The 20,020-nt window shown below is 45.7% G+C and overlaps 1 protein-coding gene across 1 annotated transcript; it reads left to right on the top strand.

Annotated features, from left to right (window-relative positions):
* Positions 1–384: 384 nt before the first annotated feature.
* On the top strand, positions 385–4,578 carry LOC311328475 (glutamate synthase [NADPH] large chain-like; the record flags this gene model as incomplete). The annotated part of the gene is made up of 1 exon (XM_084462440.1): positions 385–4,578. One exon carries the CDS (start codon positions 385–387, stop codon positions 4,576–4,578), a length of 4,194 nt encoding a protein of 1,397 aa, XP_084318566.1.
* Positions 4,579–20,020: the final 15,442 nt, after the last annotated feature.

The following is a 20,020-nucleotide window of genomic DNA, read 5'->3' as shown; positions in this document are numbered from 1 at the left end:
ACAAAGCCTTCCAGAGCAGCATTTCCTTCAGGATCTAGGTGGTTCTGGGAAAAGTCGGGATGACTTTTTTATTATGTCTGAGGTGAGTCAGAAAAATAATGGGTTGATGAGAGAGTGCCTATGAAAGCAGGTCTGTATAATCCTGGGGAGTTCTTGGATAATTGTGGTTTCGGGCTAATTGCCCAGATGGAAGGTAAAAAAAGCCATGACCTTCTGGAAACGGCGATTGAATCCCTGACCTGTATGACGCACCGTGGTGGTATTGCTGCCGATGGTAAAACTGGCGATGGTTGCGGTCTGCTGATTCAAACTCCGGATACATTTTTCCGAACTATTGCTAAAGAAAAGTTTGGTTCTGATCTGCCACGGCAATATGCCGGTGGTATGGTTTTTCTAAGCACGGATAAGGCTCGTGCTGATAAAGGCAAAAAGACACTGGAAAAGGAACTGGAGAAGCAACGTCTTAATGTTGTTGGCTGGCGCAAGGTTCCTGTGAATGTTGAGTGTCTCGGACCCATTGCGAAAGACCTGCTGCCAGGTATTGAACAGATCTTTGTCACCCCTGAAGGTGAACTTGACGAGAAAGAGTTCAGCGCCAAACTATACATGGCCCGTCGTTACACTAATATGGTTATGACGGAGGATAAGGATTACTATATCTGTTCACTGTCTCCCAGAGTCATCACCTATAAAGGGTTGATGATGCCGGTGGATCTGCCTACTTTCTACCCAGACCTCGGTGACCCTAGGTTTGAAACCGCCATCTGTGTCTTCCATCAGCGGTTCTCTACCAATACCATGCCGCGTTGGCAGTTGGCGCAACCATTCCGCATGCTGGCCCATAATGGTGAAATCAACACGATCACCGGTAACCGTAATTGGGCGGAGGCTCGGCGTCAGAAGTTTCAATCACCTTTACTGCCAACATTGGATGATATTTCTCCTTTGGTAAACCGAACTGGTTCAGACTCATCTAGTCTGGATAATATGATGGAAGTTCTGGTTACTGGTGGTGTAGACCTTTACCGCGCTATCCGTATGCTGGTTCCACCCGCGTGGCAGAACGTTGATACTATGGATCCTGATCTCAGAGCGTTCTACGAATACAGCTCCATGCATATGGAGCCATGGGATGGTCCGGCTGGTCTGGTTATTACTGATGGCCGCAATGCAGTATGTGCGCTGGACCGTAATGGTTTGCGCCCATCTCGTTGGGTTATTACCAAAAATGGCTATCTAACCGTTGCTTCTGAAGTTGGTGTCCACGGCTATAAGCCAGAAGATGTCGTCGCTAAGGGACGGGTTGGTCCTGGAGAAGTTCTGGCTATCGATACTGAAATCGGTGAATTGCTTGAGGCCCATGATATTGATAACAAGCTGAAGGATCGTCAGCCTTATAAAAAGTGGTTGAAGCAGAACGCGTATCGTATCCGCTCCCATTTCAGTGGAGATGATTACCAAGTTGATCATTTTACTCCTGAGTTACTGAACATATACCAGAAAATGTTTATGGTAACGTTCGAAGAACGTGACCAGATGATTGGCCCATTGGCTGAATCAGGTCATGAAGCGGTGGGTTCCATGGGGGACGATACCCCGATGGCGGTACTCTCCATCCGTATCCGTGCAGTATACGACTACTTCCGTCAACAGTTTGCACAGGTCACCAATCCGCCAATTGATCCGTTGCGGGAAGCCATTGTTATGTCGCTGGAAACCTGCCTTGGTCGTGAGCTGAACCTCTTCGAGGAAACTCCTGAGCATGCGGCTAGGGTAATCCTTAAGTCCCCAATTCTGTCTACCGCCAAGTTTCTTGACCTGATGAGTGTTCGCCATCAACACAAGTCCTTTGAGACAGAAGCCATCCATCTTACCTATGATCCGGCGATTGGCTTGGAACAGGCGGTTTTGAATATCTGTGATCAGGCAGAAAAAGCGGTGCAGTCTGGCAAGGTTCTGATCTGCCTGTCTGATCGTCACATTGATCATGGATTGCTGCCTGTTCCTGCAGCTATGGCGACAGGAGCCGTTCATCACCGGCTGATTGGCAAAGGTCTTCGTTCTGAGTCCAACATTATTGTAGAAACAGCTTCTGCTCGAGACTCTCATCAATTTGCAGTGTTAATTGGATTCGGTGCCACCGCTGTTTACCCCTATCTCGCTTACGAAATCATTCATGATCAGATCCGCTCTGGTGAGGTAATGGCAGATCCGCTAGAAGCCTACAAAGCCTATCGAAAAGGTATTGGTACAGGGCTGTTGAAGATCCTTTCCAAAATGGGGATCTCTACCATCGCTTCTTATCGTGGTGCACAGTTGTTTGAAGCTGTGGGTCTTGGTAGTGAGGTGGTTGACCTCTGCTTCTGTGGTGTACCGAGTCGCATTCAGGGGGCACGCTTTGAAGATTTCCACAATGAGCAGGGCCTGCTTGCTGAAACTGCTTGGAAGGCCAACAAACCGATCCAGCAAGGTGGTTTGCTGAAATATGTGCACAACAGTGAATATCACTCCTTTAACCCGGATGTGGTTCATCAGCTTCAGGCGGCTGTTAAGACTGGTGATTATCAGGAGTACCGGAAGTACTCGGAATTGGTCAACAAGCGCCCTGTTGCTACTCTGCGCGACCTGCTGGGCCTTAAGCTGAGCGACAGGCCGCTGATGGTTGATGAGGTTGAGTCTGTTTCCGAGATTGTTCGCCGTTTTGACTCGGCAGCTATGAGCCTTGGCGCATTGTCCCCAGAAGCTCACGAAGTACTGGCAGAAGCTATGAACCGTCTTGGTGGCCGTTCTAACTCTGGTGAGGGCGGTGAGGACGAGGCTCGTTTTGGTACCAATCGTGTTTCCAAAATCAAACAGATTGCCTCCGGTCGTTTTGGTGTAACTCCTCACTATCTGGTGAATGCAGAAGTACTGCAAATCAAGGTTGCCCAAGGAGCCAAGCCTGGTGAAGGGGGCCAGCTGCCAGGTGGCAAAGTTAATCAACTGATTGCCCGTCTGCGTTACTCAGTGCTGGGTGTGACCCTGATTTCACCCCCACCGCACCACGATATTTACTCTATCGAGGATTTGGCTCAGCTGATTTATGACCTCAAGCAGGTTAATCCAGATGCTCTGGTTTCTGTGAAGCTGGTGTCTGAGCCTGGTGTTGGAACAATTGCTGCAGGTGTAGTCAAGGCCTACGCAGACCTGATTACTATCTCTGGTTATGACGGTGGTACTGCTGCAAGTCCTTTGACGTCTATTCGTTATACCGGTTCTCCTTGGGAGCTTGGTTTAAGCGAAGTTCACCAGACGCTTCGAGGTAACGACCTGCGTGGTAAAGTCCGTCTTCAGACTGATGGTGGTCTTAAGACTGGTCTGGATGTGATTAAGGCAGCCATTCTCGGAGCTGAGAGCTTTGGTTTTGGTACCACTCCAATGATTGCCATGGGTTGTAAATACTTGCGTATCTGCCATCTGAATAACTGTGCCACCGGTGTTGCTACCCAAGATCAGTTGCTTCGGGAAGAGCACTTTAAGGGTGATGTGGGGATGGTGATGAACTTCTTCACCTTTGTGGCTGAAGAAGTTCGTGAATGGTTAGCGCTTTTGGGAGCAAGAACTCTAGAAGATGTTGTTGGTCGTACAGAGTTGCTTGAGTTGTTGCCTGGACTTACTAAAAAGCAGCAAAATCTTGATCTTTCCCCAATTCTTGGCAGCGCTTATGTGCCTGAAGATAAGCCAATGACTTGTCAGGTGGATCGTAACACTCCATACGATAAAGGTGAGCTAGCAGAAGAGATGGTTCGTCAGACACTGGATGCTATTGAAAATGGAACCGGTGGAGAGTTCAGCTTTATTGTGGGGAACTGTGATCGTTCTATTGGTGCTCGTCTGTCCGGAGAGATTGCAAAGCGCCATGGTAACCAGGGAATGGCAGCTAATCCTTTGAAGTTGAATCTGACCGGTTCTGCCGGACAGAGCTTCGGTGTCTGGAATGCTGGTGGTCTGGAAATGCGCTTGGAAGGTGATGCCAATGACTACGTTGGTAAGGGTATGACTGGAGGTAAACTGACAATTCGCCCCCCGGCGGGCAGCAGCTTTGTAACCCATGCAACCTCCATTATCGGTAACACATGTCTCTATGGCGCTACTGGCGGTACGTTATACGCCTCTGGTCGTGCAGGTGAGCGCCTTGGTGTTCGAAATTCTGGTGCAAATGTTGTTGTTGAAGGTACTGGTGATCACTGCTGTGAATACATGACTGGTGGTCTTGTTACCGTGCTTGGCCGGGCTGGTCATAACTTCGGTGCGGGTATGACAGGCGGTTTTGCCTACGTGCTGGATCTGGAAAGAAGTTTTGTTGATCGTTATAACCATGAATTGGTGGATATCCATCGCATTGATAATGAAGCCATGGAACCATATCAATCGCATCTGCTGAGTGTTCTTGGAGACTATGTTGTAGAGACTGGCAGTGTTTGGGGCCAGGAACTGATTGATGATTTCTATGACCACAGTGGTCGTTTCTGGCTGGTGAAGCCAAAAGCTGCCAGTCTCGATACCTTGCTGGCCAGTACCCATGGCAGTCCTGAGTAATCAAGGCGTCTGCAGGCAAAATAAACTGCAAGCGTGGGGAAAAGAGCATCAGGTATTGAACATAAGAACAACTTTGTGAGGTCAGCGTAATGGCGCGGGGGTATTTTAAAAATGGCAATGGTGGAAGGCTTAATAACAACTTTCAGTTTGTTGATGTTGGTCGTCTTGATCAGGATACAAAGAGTCTTCGTCAGCGAAAAACAGAATTCGTAGAAATTTATCAACCGTTGGATGAACAGCAGGTAAAAAATCAGGCCCATCGTTGCCTGTCCTGTGGTAATCCATACTGTGAATGGAAATGTCCTGTACACAATTACATTCCTGACTGGTTGAAGCTGGTTTCGGAAGGTCGTCTTTTTGAGGCAGCAGATCTGTCTCATCAGACCAACACTCTGCCAGAGGTGTGTGGGCGTGTATGCCCGCATGATCGTCTCTGTGAGGGGGCTTGTACTTTGAACGATGGTTTTGGTGCGGTAACCATTGGTTCAACCGAGAAGTACATTACGGATACTGCTTTGGCACTGGGTTGGCGTCCTGATATGTCCAAGGTTTCTTGGACAGATAAAAAAGTAGCAATCATTGGTGCTGGGCCTGCAGGTCTTGGATGTGCTGATGTTCTTGTTCGTAATGGTGTAACTCCTGTCGTATTTGACAAGAATCCGGAAATTGGTGGGCTTCTGACGTTTGGTATTCCTGAATTCAAACTTGAAAAGCACGTTATCAGGCGTCGTCGCGACGTGTTTACTGAAATGGGGATTGAGTTTCAGTTGCACACTGAAATAGGCAAAGACATCGTCATGCAGCAATTGCTTAAAGACTATGATGCGGTATTCATGGGAATGGGAACCTATACCTATATGAAAGGATGCTTCCTTGGTGAATGGCTGGATGGTGTTCATTATGCTCTGCCTTACCTGATTTCCAATGTGAATCGTAACCTTGGTTTTGAGCATGATCATGCTGATTTCATTGATATGAAAGGTAAGCTGGTAGTGGTTCTCGGTGGTGGTGATACTGCAATGGATTGTAACCGTACGTCTATTCGACAGGGTGCTAAATCAGTTACCTGTGTATACCGACGTGATGAAGAGAATATGCCCGGGTCACGTCGTGAAGTGGCTAACGCCAAGCAGGAAGGGGTTAACTTCCTGTTTAACCATCAGCCTGTAGAGATTGTCGGCGCTGGTAGGGTTGAAGGTATCCGTCTGGTGACCACCGATCTTGGTGAGCCGGATGAGCAGGGGCGTCGTCGTCCACAAGTAGTGGAAGGCAGTGATAAAATACTGGAAGCTGATGTGGTTCTGGTGGCATTTGGTTTCCGACCGAGCCCGGCTGACTGGTTTGAAGATCACGATATCCATATGGATGAAGGCGGTCTGGTTATTGCTCCTGAGCAGGCTAAATTCAAGTTCCAGACCAGCAACCCTAAAGTGTTTGCTGGTGGTGATATGGTTAGGGGCTCAGATCTGGTGGTAACTGCTATCTGGGAAGGCCGTCAGGCGGCTGAAGGTATTCTTGATTACCTAGATGTTTGATTGAGCATTGATTTAAGATAATAATGCGATGTTAGACTTTTTTAGAGCCACTGAAGTTTAAAATCCGTGACTTCCCAAAGATTACAGCGCAAAGTGTACGTTAGCGAACATAATTAACGTGAGTTCGACGCTCAGACAGCCATCTGGACACCTTATGTTAGTACTGAAACATCAATATGTGGCTTTCTTGGCTGTCGTGTGTAGGCAATGCATTATGCTATCAGGGTACAGCAAAGTTAAACTTGATTACCATCTTACCTAAGTACCATTCTCGTCTCAACTTACGACACTGTTTTTCCTTTAAGCAGGAATGTGCATCATGGGCAAGAACAAAATTAAGTTTGAGAAAGGCATGAGACTTGTGGAGTTCTTTCAGCGATATGGCTAGGAATCACAATGTCGTGCCAAGTTTTTCAAATGGCGGTGGTCGAATTGGTTTGAATGTCCTCTGTGTTGTCGTCGGAAGTATTGCATCCTAAAAACCCGTGAGCTTTACCAGTGCAATCGCTGCCGTCACCAGACATAATTGACCAGTGGCACCATTCTGGAAGCTAGCAAACTGCCCTTTACCTCTTGGTTTCTAGGCCTGTTTTAATGACTCAGACCAAGAATAGCATATTGGCCATAGAGCTCTAGAGACAGCTGGGTATCTCTTATAATGCTGCTTGGCGCTTGAAGCACAAGCTTATGCAGGTGATGAAAGAACGTTATGACAACCGTCCTCTGCAGGGACATGTTAAGATGGATGAGTCCTACTGTGGTGGTGAAAAACATGGAGGTAAACGTGTAAGAGGTTATGAAAACCAGCACCTATTTGTTGCCGCCGTGCAAACTAACGAGGTAACCTACCTGCTGTATATGCGTTTCAGCATGTTCACCAGTTTCAGGGAAAAGGAGCTGGAACTCTGGGCGCAAAAGTATCTAGGGGATCATACCTGCTGTGTTGTCAGTGATTGCCTCGGTGCATTCACAGGAATAGCTGACGCCTGACACCCATATACAGCAGTGGTGACGGGTGGTGGGCATGAATCTATGGCTAATGAGTTGTTTACGTTTGTCAACGCCATGATCTGGAACGTCAAAAATTCTCTAACAGGCAGTGACCTCAATATTAATCAGAAGCATCTGCCAAGATACATTGCTGAATATGCTATTGATTCAACCGGAGCTTTGATTTGGAAGTGATGGTATCAAGGCTTGGTTACATGGCTGCGCTAATTTGCCCCATGGCAGTAAGGCTCCTTAGGTTGGATGATTAATAGTGGTAATCAGGAAGTTAAATGGTGACAGATGTCGAATATGTTCGATCTGCAAAATATTCTTTAACTGATCATTTACGCTTTCTATTACTGTCCGTTTCCGCAGCATCACTTTGTCAAAGGCCTTCAGCTATTTTGGCTTCATATTTTTCCTGACTGTCATTGCTAGGTTCAGGCCCTTCTCCTGCAACCAGTCTACCAACTTCTCAGAGACATAACCCTTATCTCCATACATCCAACCAGTTAACTCTTCGATGAGATCTGGTACTGGTTTACGGCCATTGGTGTTAGCCGATGTCAGAAAAAATGATAGAATTTCTACCATATGGTTAATGATAAGGTATAACTTAAAACCAAACTCCAAACCTGTAGGCGTTTTCCCCAGTTTAGCCTCTTCACTGAAGACCTTGTGGTTGTTGATCATATGGTTGTGACAGACAAAGATGAGCGTCGAATCAATGCATGATAGGCCAGTTGATTGCTCCATGTATTGAGACTTTAGATAAACCGTCAGTGGTATCAAAGCCTGTTTGATTAGTTCTAGTAAGCGATTTTAGTACACCAGACTGGGGAAATAGTCTGATTTCTGTTGTGTGATCAGTCGCTGGTAATAGTGTTTGAAATTGCGATGGTGTGGTTCCATTGCTACGACGTACCATTAATTAGTTCTCCATGATTACGAAGGAGAAATCATCCATTATGGAAGTTCCCATACGCCTGCGAATCTCCACTTGAATCCAGTGTGCGTAGCTCCAACACAGCCTCTGCTCCTTGCAAACTACACTTTGCCATGGTTAGATCCATCCGGTCATTGATCAAATGGTGTCAAGCTCCCTTAATGACTCCACTGGCAATCGGATAGCCAGCATCTAGCGCGTTGTTGTTGCAGAGCTTTGGGCGTTTTTTTGAAGATAGTCTGCACACTTATCAATGGGCATAGTTTTGTCAGACATCTCTTGCTTGCACTTTGCTGAATTACCTTGGCCTGACCTTGTCAGACTCTCCTCTGAGTGTCTTCAGGGACCGTTCTGCCACCCAGCTGTCAATAGCCTAATCCCCTTTGTGTGTAGCAGTGACCGGCTTTTCACAGATATTCAAGTACATGGATGATAAAGTCCATAATGATGGTTGCCTTAACTACTTTCTTTTCTATAATCCCGGTAATCAGTTTCCGCTGATGAGGGTGCCCATCAATATAACAATGACCCACTGCCGTTGCGGTTCCTGATCTCGCCTGAAAGCTTCCTCAAAAGCCTCTTCTATCACGAATTACTCCTATCTTTCTACACTGGCCCATACGCTTATTCTTAGCTGGAGGATGGAATTTCACAACGTTGTCGCTCTTCCGATCCATATCCATGACCGATCCTAGCGTTCGTGGATTTGGTTTTACCGTACAAACGGTGGCTACCTGTGCCATTAGTTTGCGATCTTTTTTCTCTCCCGTACTGAGCCTGGTTTGCAGCTTCTGCTGACTCTTTTGCGCGTGCTCCCTAGTTACTTACCTCAACCTTTACGTGCGCATAACCAGTCACTGACCGTCAAAACTGAGGATTTGCAGGTCTTCTGTTTGCTCAACCACAACCTTGCGCTGTTCGTAACAAAACTAAAAGTCTTTAGTCGTATCCGCTACCAGTTGCATAGCCTATCGGTTGCCAACCATCCCTTGCTAACTCTCACTATGTCGTTTAACCGTTCGATCATAAGAGAGATCCATCATATCGCTGACAATTTTTTCCATCATACCATCAGAGTACTTGTCAGTATTGAGGTTTAACGGATCATCCAGTGGAAACATGCTGGATTGCTTCCGCTGCCTGTAACTGCGACGCCTGACTACGACAGAACCAAACAAGCTTGTCAGTTTTCGTAAGGTATTTTTTCTTACGTAATTTCTCTGCTCACCGTGCTACCAGTGATCGACGATTGCCGCGGCTCATCATTGGCCTGCTTATCCAGATACCATTGGAGGGAAAGGCGCAACACTTCGTTGCCTTCAGTCTGGATATAGCTCTTTATGGTGCCATGCTCTTGTTGGAGAGTAGATTCAATGTACTGCGTGATAGCGTCCAAATGATCACGAGCTGGTAAGAAGAATGAATAATCTAGGGTATTGGCACAGGATGCGTTCACAAGAGACGGTGTTATTTAGTTATTGGTTTGGTGACGTTATATAGCCATAAAACTGTCACTTTTTCGTTACTGGATATATCAAAAACCATGATGTTTTAGCGGCTGCATTATCGTATCAAAAGAGCCGCACCCAAATTGAGTGAGGCACGGCGGTGGGAATAGATTATGGTAGCGTTATTTTATTTAGCAATAGCCGGTGGATATCACTGCCAACTTTTTGAATGTGAGATGAGTTGTCTATGCCATTGTTATTCAAGTGTTATGCAAAAATAATCCACATCACAGAATATACTGCCAATAGACACTAGAGCCTCCAGCTCATTATATTTGGTTTGGTATTAGAAAGATAGCTAAGTGGTTGGGGCTCCACTGTCTTAAACCATCGAACTTACGTTAATTATGCTTAATCTAGCGGCTACTGCCGTGTAAGTTTGGCGTTATTCTCTGTTTCCCCGAGTTGGGTCATGTGCCGTATTGGCTTAAGCCTTTTAAAATCATGAAATGATCGACTTTTCTGGGAATTAAGAAAAGTCGAATATCGCGTATAATATGAGGAACGTATTTCCTATTTGGATACGGGCATGTTTTTTCTAAAAGTTGTCTGGAAGAAGTCATTTGTTCAGGCAAAACTAGTATCAGGAATTTTATGAGTACATTAAAAAATGACCGCTTCCTACGGGCTCTGCTTAGGGAGCCAGTCGATGTAACTCCAGTTTGGATGATGCGTCAGGCTGGTCGTTATTTGCCAGAATATCGGGAGACTAGGGTTCGTGCTGGGGACTTTATGGCATTGTGTAAGAACCATGAATTGGCCTGTGAGGTAACCATGCAGCCATTGGAACGTTTTCCTCTGGATGCGGCAATTATCTTTTCCGATATCCTCACCATCCCAGATGCCATGGGGTTGGGGCTCTATTTTGAAGCCGGGGAAGGCCCGAAATTTAAAAAGCCGGTTAGCACCGCTGCTGATGTGAAAGCTCTGAGGGTCCCAGATCCGGAAAAAGATTTGGGCTATGTAATGGATGTCGTTCGCACCATTCGTCGTGAGTTGAATGGTCGTGTTCCTCTGATTGGTTTTTCTGGCAGCCCATGGACGCTGGCAACCTATATGATTGAAGGAGGAAGCAGCAAAGATTTTCGTCGTATAAAAGCGATGATGTTTGATCAACCTAAATTATTGAAGCATGTACTGGAAATACTTGCAGTATCAGTGACCAGTTACCTGAATGCCCAAATTGAATCAGGCGCTCAGGCGGTTCAGATTTTTGATACTTGGGGTGGTGTGCTGAGCCTTGAAAACTACCGTGACTTCTCTCTTCACTACATGGAGAAAATTGTTGCAGGTCTTAAGCGTGAGCATGAAGGTAGAAAGGTGCCGGTTATTATGTTTACCAAAAATGGCGGGCAGTGGCTGGAAGCCATGGTCAACACTGGTGTTGATGCTTTGGGGCTGGACTGGACTACGGATATTGGTGAAGCCCGTCAACGGGTTGGTAGCTTGGTAGCCTTGCAGGGTAATATGGACCCATCGACGTTATACGCCTCTCCAGAACGTATACGGCAAGAGGTTTCCACTATTCTTGAAAAATTTGGCTCAGGTAATGGTCATGTCTTCAATCTTGGCCACGGCATTCATCAGTATGTTGAGCCAAGAAAGGCCGCTGCTTTGGTGAATGCCGTGCATGAAATATCATGTCAATATCATGCATGATATAGCTTGGGTGTGGTTCTATTGCTACGACGCCACATTCATTAGTTCTCAATGATTACCAAGGCGAGAGCATTCCTCATGGAAGTTCCAATACGCATGTCAATCTCCACTTGAATCCAGCGAACGTAGCTTCAACACAGCCTTTGCCCATTGCAAACTCACTTTGCCTCGGTATCCATACGGTCATTGATCAAATGTCGGCAAGCTCCCTCAATGACTCCACTGGCAATCTGACAGCCAGTATCCAGCACCTTGTCATAGCAGAGCAAGGGGCGGGTTTTTTAAAAATAGTCTACACACTTATCAATGGCCTTACGTTTTGTCATCCCTCTCTTGCTCGCACTTTGCCGGATTCCCATGGCCACCTTGTAGGCTCTCCCCTGAGTATCTTCAGGGACGGTTTTGCCACCCAGCTTTAAATAACCTCATATCAATTGTCGTGTAAGCAGTGACCTGCTTTCCACAGATATTCAAGTACATTGATAAAGTCCATGATGATGGTTGCCTTAACTTCTTTTTCATAAGTCCGGTAACCAGTTTTCGCTTATGAGCGTGCCCTGCAATAACAATGACACACTGCTGTTTCTGCTCCGGATTTTGTCTGAGGCTTCCTCGAAAGCTTCTTCTATCACGGCTTTCGCCTCTTTTTCTACACTGGCCCTCACTCCCTTATTTCTAGCGGGAGTACGGAATTTAACCAGTTGTCGCTCTTCCGGTTTATATCCATGACCGATTATGCCGTTCGATGATGTAGGGTTACCGTATAAACGGTGGCTACCTGTGCCATTCGTTTGCGATCTTTCTTGTCTCCCGGACTGAGCTTGGCTTGCAGCTTCTGCTGACTCTTTTGCGCGTTCTTCCGTGTTGCTTCCATCAACCCTTCCTAGTGCATCACTAGGCCCTTACCGTCAAGACTGAGGACCTACAGGTCTTCTGTTTGCTCAATTTTAACCTTGGTTTTTCGTAAAAAGCCACAAAGTCTTGAGACGTATACGCTACCAGTTGCATAGCCTGTTGTTTCCCAACCATCTATAGGGCAATTCTCACGATAGTCTAATCGTTCGACCATAAGAGCAATCCATTACACTGCTAACAATTTTTCCATGATACTCGTCTGAGTACTGGTCAGTATTGAGGTTTAACTGAGCATCCAGTGGAAACACGCTTGGTTGCTTCCGCTGGCTGTAACTGCGACGCCGGATTACGACAGAACCAAACAAGCTGGTCAGTTGTCGGGAAGTATTTTTTTGACGTGCTTTTCTGCTCACCGGTACTACCAGTTACCGACGATTGCTGCGGCTCATCATTGTCCTGCTTATCTAGATCCACTTGGAAGAGAAGGCACATCACTTCGTTGCTTTCAGTCCGGATATAGCTCCCTACGGTGCCATGCTCTTGTTGTAGAGTGGATTCAAAGTTTTGGATTATAGCATCCAAATGATCACGAGCTGGTGTGAAGAATGAATCATTGATGGTATTGGCGTAGGATGCGTTCACAAGAGACTGTGTTATGGAGTTATGTGTTTGACGACGTTATATCATCATCAAACTGTCCTTTTGCGCTACCGGATATATCGAAAACCATGATGTTTTAGCGGCTGCATAGGCGTATCAGAAGAACCGCCCCCAAAGTTGCATAGGACCAATATTAGTGTTATTACCAGTATGTACATAAGCATCATTCAGGGAATGTTGTTCTGACCACAGGTCGTTAAGAGAGAGCCGGTTCCAGAAGGCAAAGAGCTGGAAGATAAGGTTGGAGTGGTCGTTTCAACAGTATTGGCCTCTTGTGAAATAAAAAAACATAACCAGAAAATACAAACTTCCCTTGAGTTACCCTGTTCTACGAGAGTAGGCTTGCAATAAGAATAAGTTAGAGTGAAGCCATTTTTTTATGACCGATATTATTACCACAGCTCGAGATCAATTGCTGACTCCAGCCAATATTGGCGATAGCGATCTAAGTAGAATTCTGGATACTATACTTAGTCATAATGTAGATGCTGCAGACCTCTATTTTCAGTCTATGCGCCAAGAGTCTTGGGTGCTGGAAGATGGTATCGTTAGCGAAGGCAGCTTTAATGTGGACAGCGGTGTTGGTGTTCGTGCCATGAGTGGCGAGAAGACTGGCTTTGCTTATTCCAATGAAATTATAATGCCTGCTTTGGAGCAGGCTGCAGGTGCTGCCCGTAGTATAGTCCGGGTTGGGCAGCAAAAGCAGGTTCAGGCTTGGCAGCGCAGTCAACCTCTGGCACTGTATGGAGCAGCCAATCCGCTGGACTCCTTAACCGGTGAAGAGAAAGTTGATCTTTTGAAGAAGATTGATCAGGAAGCCCGCAAGGCTGATAACAGTATCAAACAGGTTACCGTGAGTCTGACCGGTGTTCATGAAGTGGTGCTGGTGGCAGCATCCGATGGGACTATTGCCGCAGATATTAGACCGTTGGTTCGTCTCAATGTCAGTGTTATTGCTGAGAAAGAGGGACGTATTGAACGAGGTTCTGCTGGTGGTGGCGGCCGTGGCGACTATCTACAGTTCCTGTTGAATGATACCGGTCTTGAATATGCCAGAAAGGCAGTTCTTCGGGCTAGGACTAACCTTGAAGCTGTCGCTGCTCCAGCTGGTGCAATGGCAGTTGTGTTAAGCTCTGGGTGGTCAGGTGTACTGCTTCATGAAGCAGTAGGTCATGGTTTGGAAGGTGACTTTAACCGCAAAGGCTACTCATCCTATGCAGGACGAATTGGTGAAAGGGTTGCCTCACCTCATTGCACGATTGTTGATGATGGTACCTTGGTAGGTCGTAGTGGCTCCATGAATGTGGACGACGAAGGTGTACCCACAGAAAGTACAGTATTGATTGAGAACGGTATTCTCAAAGGTTATATGCAGGATAAGCTGAATGCACGATTGATGGGTGTTGCGCCTACTGGGAATGGCCGGCGTGAGTCTTATTCACACCTGCCAATGCCGAGAATGACTAACACCTATATGCTGGCTGGCAAGCATGATCATGAAGAGATCATCAGAAGCGTTAAGAAAGGTATCTACGTGGAAAACATGGGCGGTGGTCAGGTTGATATCACCTCTGGCAAGTTTGTTTTCTCTACCAGTGAAGCTTGGCTGATTGAAAATGGTAAAAAGACAGTGCCAGTTAAGAGTGTTACCTTGATTGGCAATGGCCCTGATGTGATGAACAAGGTCTCCATGGTGGGTAATGACCTAGAGCTAGACTCTGGTGTTGGCGTCTGTGGTAAAGACGGTCAGTCGGTTCCGGTTGGCGTTGGTCAGCCAACGTTGAAGATTGATGAAATCACTGTGGGTGGAACCGCTTAAAAAGCTACTTAACGTTAGGTTGGTGCGGTTCTTTTGATACGATAATGCAGCCGCTAAAACATCATGGTTTTCGATATATCCAGTAACAAACAAGAGACGTTTTTATGGTGACATAACGTCGTTAAACAAATAACTCCATAACACCGTTTCTTGTGAACGCATCCTACGCCAATACCATCGATTATTCATTCTTCTCACCAGCTCGTGATCATTTGGACGTTACCATTCATCACCTTGAATCAACTCTCCAACAAGAGAATGGCACCATAGAGAGCTATATCAGGACTGAAGGCAACGAAGTGTTGTGTTTTCTCTGCCAAGGGTATCTGGATAAGCAGACAATGGTGAGCCGCAGCAATCGTCGGTAACTGGTAGCCATGGTTAGCAGAAAAATCACGTCAGGAAAAATACCTCCCGACAACTGACCAGCTTGTTTGGTTCTGTCGTAGTCAGGCGTCGCAGTTACAGCCAGCGGAAGCAATCCTGCGTGTTTCCACTGGATGCTCAGTTAAACCTCAATACTGTCCAGTGCTCTGATATTATGATGGGGAAAATTGTTAGCCATGTGATGGATCGCTCTTATTGTCGGACGATTAGACTTCATCGTGAGAATTGCCCATGGATGGTTGGAAAACGACAGGCTATGCAACTTGCAGCGTATATGTCTAAAGACTTTGTGGCTTTTTACGAACAGCCAAGGTTGTGATTGGGCAAACAGAATACTTGCAGATCCTCAGTTTTGACGGCAAGGACCTAGTGATACGCCAGGAATGGTTGATGGGAGCAATACGGAAGAACGCGCAAAAGAGTAGCAGAAGCTGCAAACTAGGCTCAGTCCGGGAGAGAAGAAAGATCGCAAACGAATGGCACAGGTAGTCACCGGTTATACGGTAAAACCCAATTCTCGAACGGCAGAATCGGTCATGGATATGGATCGGAAGAGCGACAATGTTGTTAAATTCCGCCTACAGCCAAGAATAAGAGAGTGTGGCCCAGTGTAGAAAGAGAGGCTGAAGCCGTTATAGAAGAAGCTTTCGAGGAAGCGCTCAGGCGAGATCCGGAGCAGAAACGGCAGTGGGTCATCGTTATTGATGGGCACCTTCATCAGCGGAAACGGATTACCGTGATTATGAAAGAGAAGGGAGTTAAGGCAACCATCATCATGGATTTTATTTATGTACTTGAATATCTGTGAAAAGCCGGTCACTGCTTACACGACAAGGGTGATGAGGCTATTGAAAGTTGGGTGGCAGAATGGTCCATGAAAATACTCATAGGATGGTCTTACAGGGTGGATATGGGAATCCGGCAAAGTGTGAGCAAGAGAGGTTCTCCAAAACTGGAGGCCATTTATAAGTGTGCAGACTATCTTTTAAAAACCGGCCCATGCTCTGCTATGGCAAAGCGCTGGATGCTGACTATCTGATTGTCAGTGGAGTCATTGATGGAGCTTACCGCTATTTATTCAATGATCGTATGGATCTGACCGTGGCAAAGGTAGTTTGCAAGGGGCAGAGGCTGTGTTGAAGCTACGCTCACTGGATTCAAGTGGAGATTGGCAGGCGTATTGGAACTTCCATAAGGAATGCTCTCGCTTTCGTAATCATGGAGAACTAATGAATGTGGTGCCTTAGCAGGGGAACTACACCCACGTGAGTTTGATGGTAAAGGGCAGTGGAGGCCAAGCCACTTAGCTATCTTTCTGGTACCAACGCAGAGATAACGAACTGGAGGCTAGCGTGTCTATTGTTAGTGTATTCTGTGATGTGGATGATTTCTTTATAACATTGTGAATCATAATGACATAGACAACACATATGTTATTCAAAAAATCCTCTAAGGATATCCAAGCTATCGCTGAGTGAAATAATGACCATCATTATCTATTTCCATCATAGTGCTTTTCGCAATTTCAATCACTATGACCGGTGACTGATAACACAATATAAATAAGACTATTATCAGAATTTGGTATCCTACAATCGCTTTGTAGAACTCATGAAGCAGGCTTTGATACCACTGACGGCTTATCTAAAGTTTCAGTACATGGGGCAACCAACAGGTCTGTTATTCATTGACTAGACGTACATCGTGTTTGTGGCAACCATAAGATCAACAACCACAAGGTTTTCAGTGAAGAGGCTAAACTGGGGAAACGTCTACAGGTTGGAAGTTTGGTTTTAAGGTTCACCTTATAATTAACCATTTTGGAGGAATTCCATCATTTTACCTGACAACGGCTCACAACGATGACCGTAAACCAGTACTAGGTCTCATCGAAGAGTTAATTGGTTGGATTTATGGAGATAATGGCTCTGTCTATGAGAAGTTGGTAGCTTGGTTGCTGGAGAAAGGCTGCTAACTAGTAACGAAAGTCAGGAAAAATATGAAGCCAAAATAGCTGAAGCCATTTGATAAAGTGATGTTGCAGAAACTGGCAGGAATAGAAAGCGTAAATGATTAGTTGAATAATATTTCGCAGATTTAACATATTCGACATCGGGCCCCATTTAATTTCTTGATTATCACTGTTCATCAGCCAGGTTAAGGGCTTTGCTGGCATGTGGCAAGTTCGATCAGCCATGTAACCAAGCCTTGATACTATTGGTTTCAAATTCAAGCGTCTGATGAAACGATAGCAATATTCAGCAAGGTATCTTGGCAGATGCTTCTGATTAATATTGTGGTAACTGCCTTTCAGAGAATTTTTGACGGTCCAGATCATGGTGTTGACCCAGGTGAACAACTCATTAGCCATCGATTCGTGACCACCACCTGTCACCACTGCTGTATGTTGGTTTGCACGGCGGCAACAAATGGGTGTTTGTGTTCATAACCTCTTCCACGTTTGCCTCCATGTTTTTCACCACCACAGTAGGACTCATCCATCTTAACATGTCCCTGCAGAGGACGGTTGTCATAACGTTCTTTCATTACCTGCATAAGCTTGTGTTTCAAGCGCTAAGCAGCATTATAGGAGATTCCTAGGTGTCTCGATAGCTCGATGGCGATATGCCATTCTTGGTCTTAGTCATTAAAAACATGTCTAGAAACCAAGTGGTAAAGAGCAGTTTGCTAACTTCCAGAATGGTGGCACTGGTCAATGATGTCCGGTGACGGCAGCGGTTGCACTGGTATAGCTCACGGGTTTTTATGGTGTAATACTATAGACAACAATATAGAGGACATTTAAACCAATCCGACCACCGTCATTTGAATAACTTGGCACGGCATTGTTGTTCCTGGCCATATTGCTGAAAGAACTCCACAAGGCTCATGCTTTTCTGAAACTGAATTTTGTTTTTGGCCATGATGAACCTTCTACTTCAAGGGGAACCGGTGCCGTTAGCTTAGACGGGAAGTAGGCTGAGGTCAGATGGTAATCAGATTTAATGTTGCTGTAACCATGATGGTAGGATTGATTGCCTATGCACGGTAGCTAGGAAGCTACATATTAATGTTCCAGTACCAACAGAAGGTGTATCAATGGCTTTCTGAGTGTCTAAATTACGTTACTTTAACTGCCAACCGTATTAATCGAATATGGTTGGCAGTTCAGGCTTATTTCTGTGTTTGAGTAACAACTGAATAGCGGCTGGTAGTGTTTACCTCGTGATAGCTCTGATAAATCATAAACATCAAAAAAACCGCTATCTGAAATTTCGACATTCTCTTTGGTGGCTCTATCAGTCAATTCACAAAGAAAAATCAATTTATAAATATGGTATGGGCTTTGAGCACAGTAGGGGTGTCTTTGGGTATTCCTTAGTGCCACCAGTTGAAAGGCTTTAGCCGTATAGCCAGACTCTTCCATTACTTCCCGCTTAACCATAAGCTGGTGGTTCGCAAACATCTACCCAGCCTCATAGCAGAGGCCAGCCACCATTAGGAAGCTCTTTGACCAGCAGTATTTTATCATAGAGGAATACGCCATCACGGAGATCTACCTTTGTGGTGGCGTAACAGTGGTCAGGCAAAAAGTAATGATCCACTTTTTTTGTTGGTGCACCCGTTAACAGGGCTGTAATCTCATGGGCAATGGCTTGCAACTGATGGTATCGCTCCAAGTTAAACTCACCCCTAGAAAAGGTAAGTCCGTTCTGGGCAATGGTTTTGATTTTTTTTTGCCCAGTCTGTCCAAGGGTTCGTAACAACAAGATCATCAACCATGCAGGCTTAGCTATTTGTTATCTTGTGAGAGTTGCTTAGTGTTTAGTACTGATTGTTTCTCAGTACTGTCATCAGGTCCTAACAGAATAGCTACATTTCGCCATCGTTTTGAAGATTCCATCATGATTTTTATAAACATAGTGAGTGGAACGGACAGGATCATTCCCACAGGCCCAAGCAGCCAGCCCCAGAAAATCAGTGACAGAAAAACCACCAGAGGAGAAAGGCCAAGCCCCTGTCCCATCACATTTGGCTCAATGATGTTACCTATCATGACGTTAATTGCCAGATAACCGGCCATAATGAGCATGGCATCGGTATAGCCGAACTGCAGAAGGGTGAGCATGATACCTAGAATGGCTGCAACAATGGAGCCTACATTAGGAATAAAATTGAAAAGAAAGGCAATCAGTCCACAGAGAACATAAAAGTTGACCCCTTTTGCCCAGAGCATTACTCCAACCAGCATACCAGTGAATATACTGATCAGCGTTTTCAGGGCTACATAGCGATTGAAGGATCGAAGAAACCGCCGTATGCTCTGCAATTCGCGGTCTGGAGACGAGAGTGCAATGCGCAGTTTACCAGGCAGCATAGGTGCTTCCAGTAGCATGAATATGGTGGCTATCAAAATCAGCATGGCAAAGCTCATGGTGCTGCCGAGTTTGCCAATCATATTGGTCAATAGTCTGATCAGAGCCGATGGGTCAAAGGAGTCAGTAAACGTTTTCAGGTCAACATGGATATTGTTCTCAGCGAAATAGATCTGTGCGCTTTTGAATGTATCTGTCAGTTGTTCACGGTAACCTGGCAGGGCAGCGGTAAATTCCTGAACTGTGGTAGCAACATTGCCAAGAAAGAATAGAGCGAAGATAACAAAGGCCGTCAAAGTAAATATAATACCCAAGATACGTGGTACTTTGAATCGAGCCAGAAGGTTAACCAATGGGTTGGCCAACAGGGCAAGCAGTGCGGATAGCAACAGCGGAATGACCAAAGTGCTGCCTAGCTTGATGCCTGTCATAATAATGATCAGTGATGCCAGACCCTGGGATATATGGCGGACATGTGTCGTTTTGATGTCCCGCATCAGGTTAACCTCGATGAAAAATTTGAGAGGCATAGTGAGTCAAGGCTATGGCAAAACGGAGTATTTCATCATAGCTAACCTGTGCTTACTATTTATAAAAGGCGCTATTACTTAATTAGGAGGCCGTTAGCTAAGATTACGTGAGTTCGTCGAGATAATCATTTGCGCTGCATAGGCTTCAGCTTTTTGTACGTATCCATCTTACAGGAA

The sequence above is a fragment of the Borostomias antarcticus genome (genome assembly GCF_949987555.1).
Source record: "Borostomias antarcticus genome assembly, contig: scaffold_63, whole genome shotgun sequence".
Lineage (NCBI taxonomy): Eukaryota > Metazoa > Chordata > Actinopteri > Stomiiformes > Stomiidae > Borostomias > Borostomias antarcticus.
Note: the sequence above shows the minus strand (reverse complement) of the source record. Positions and strands in the feature narration are given on the sequence as shown.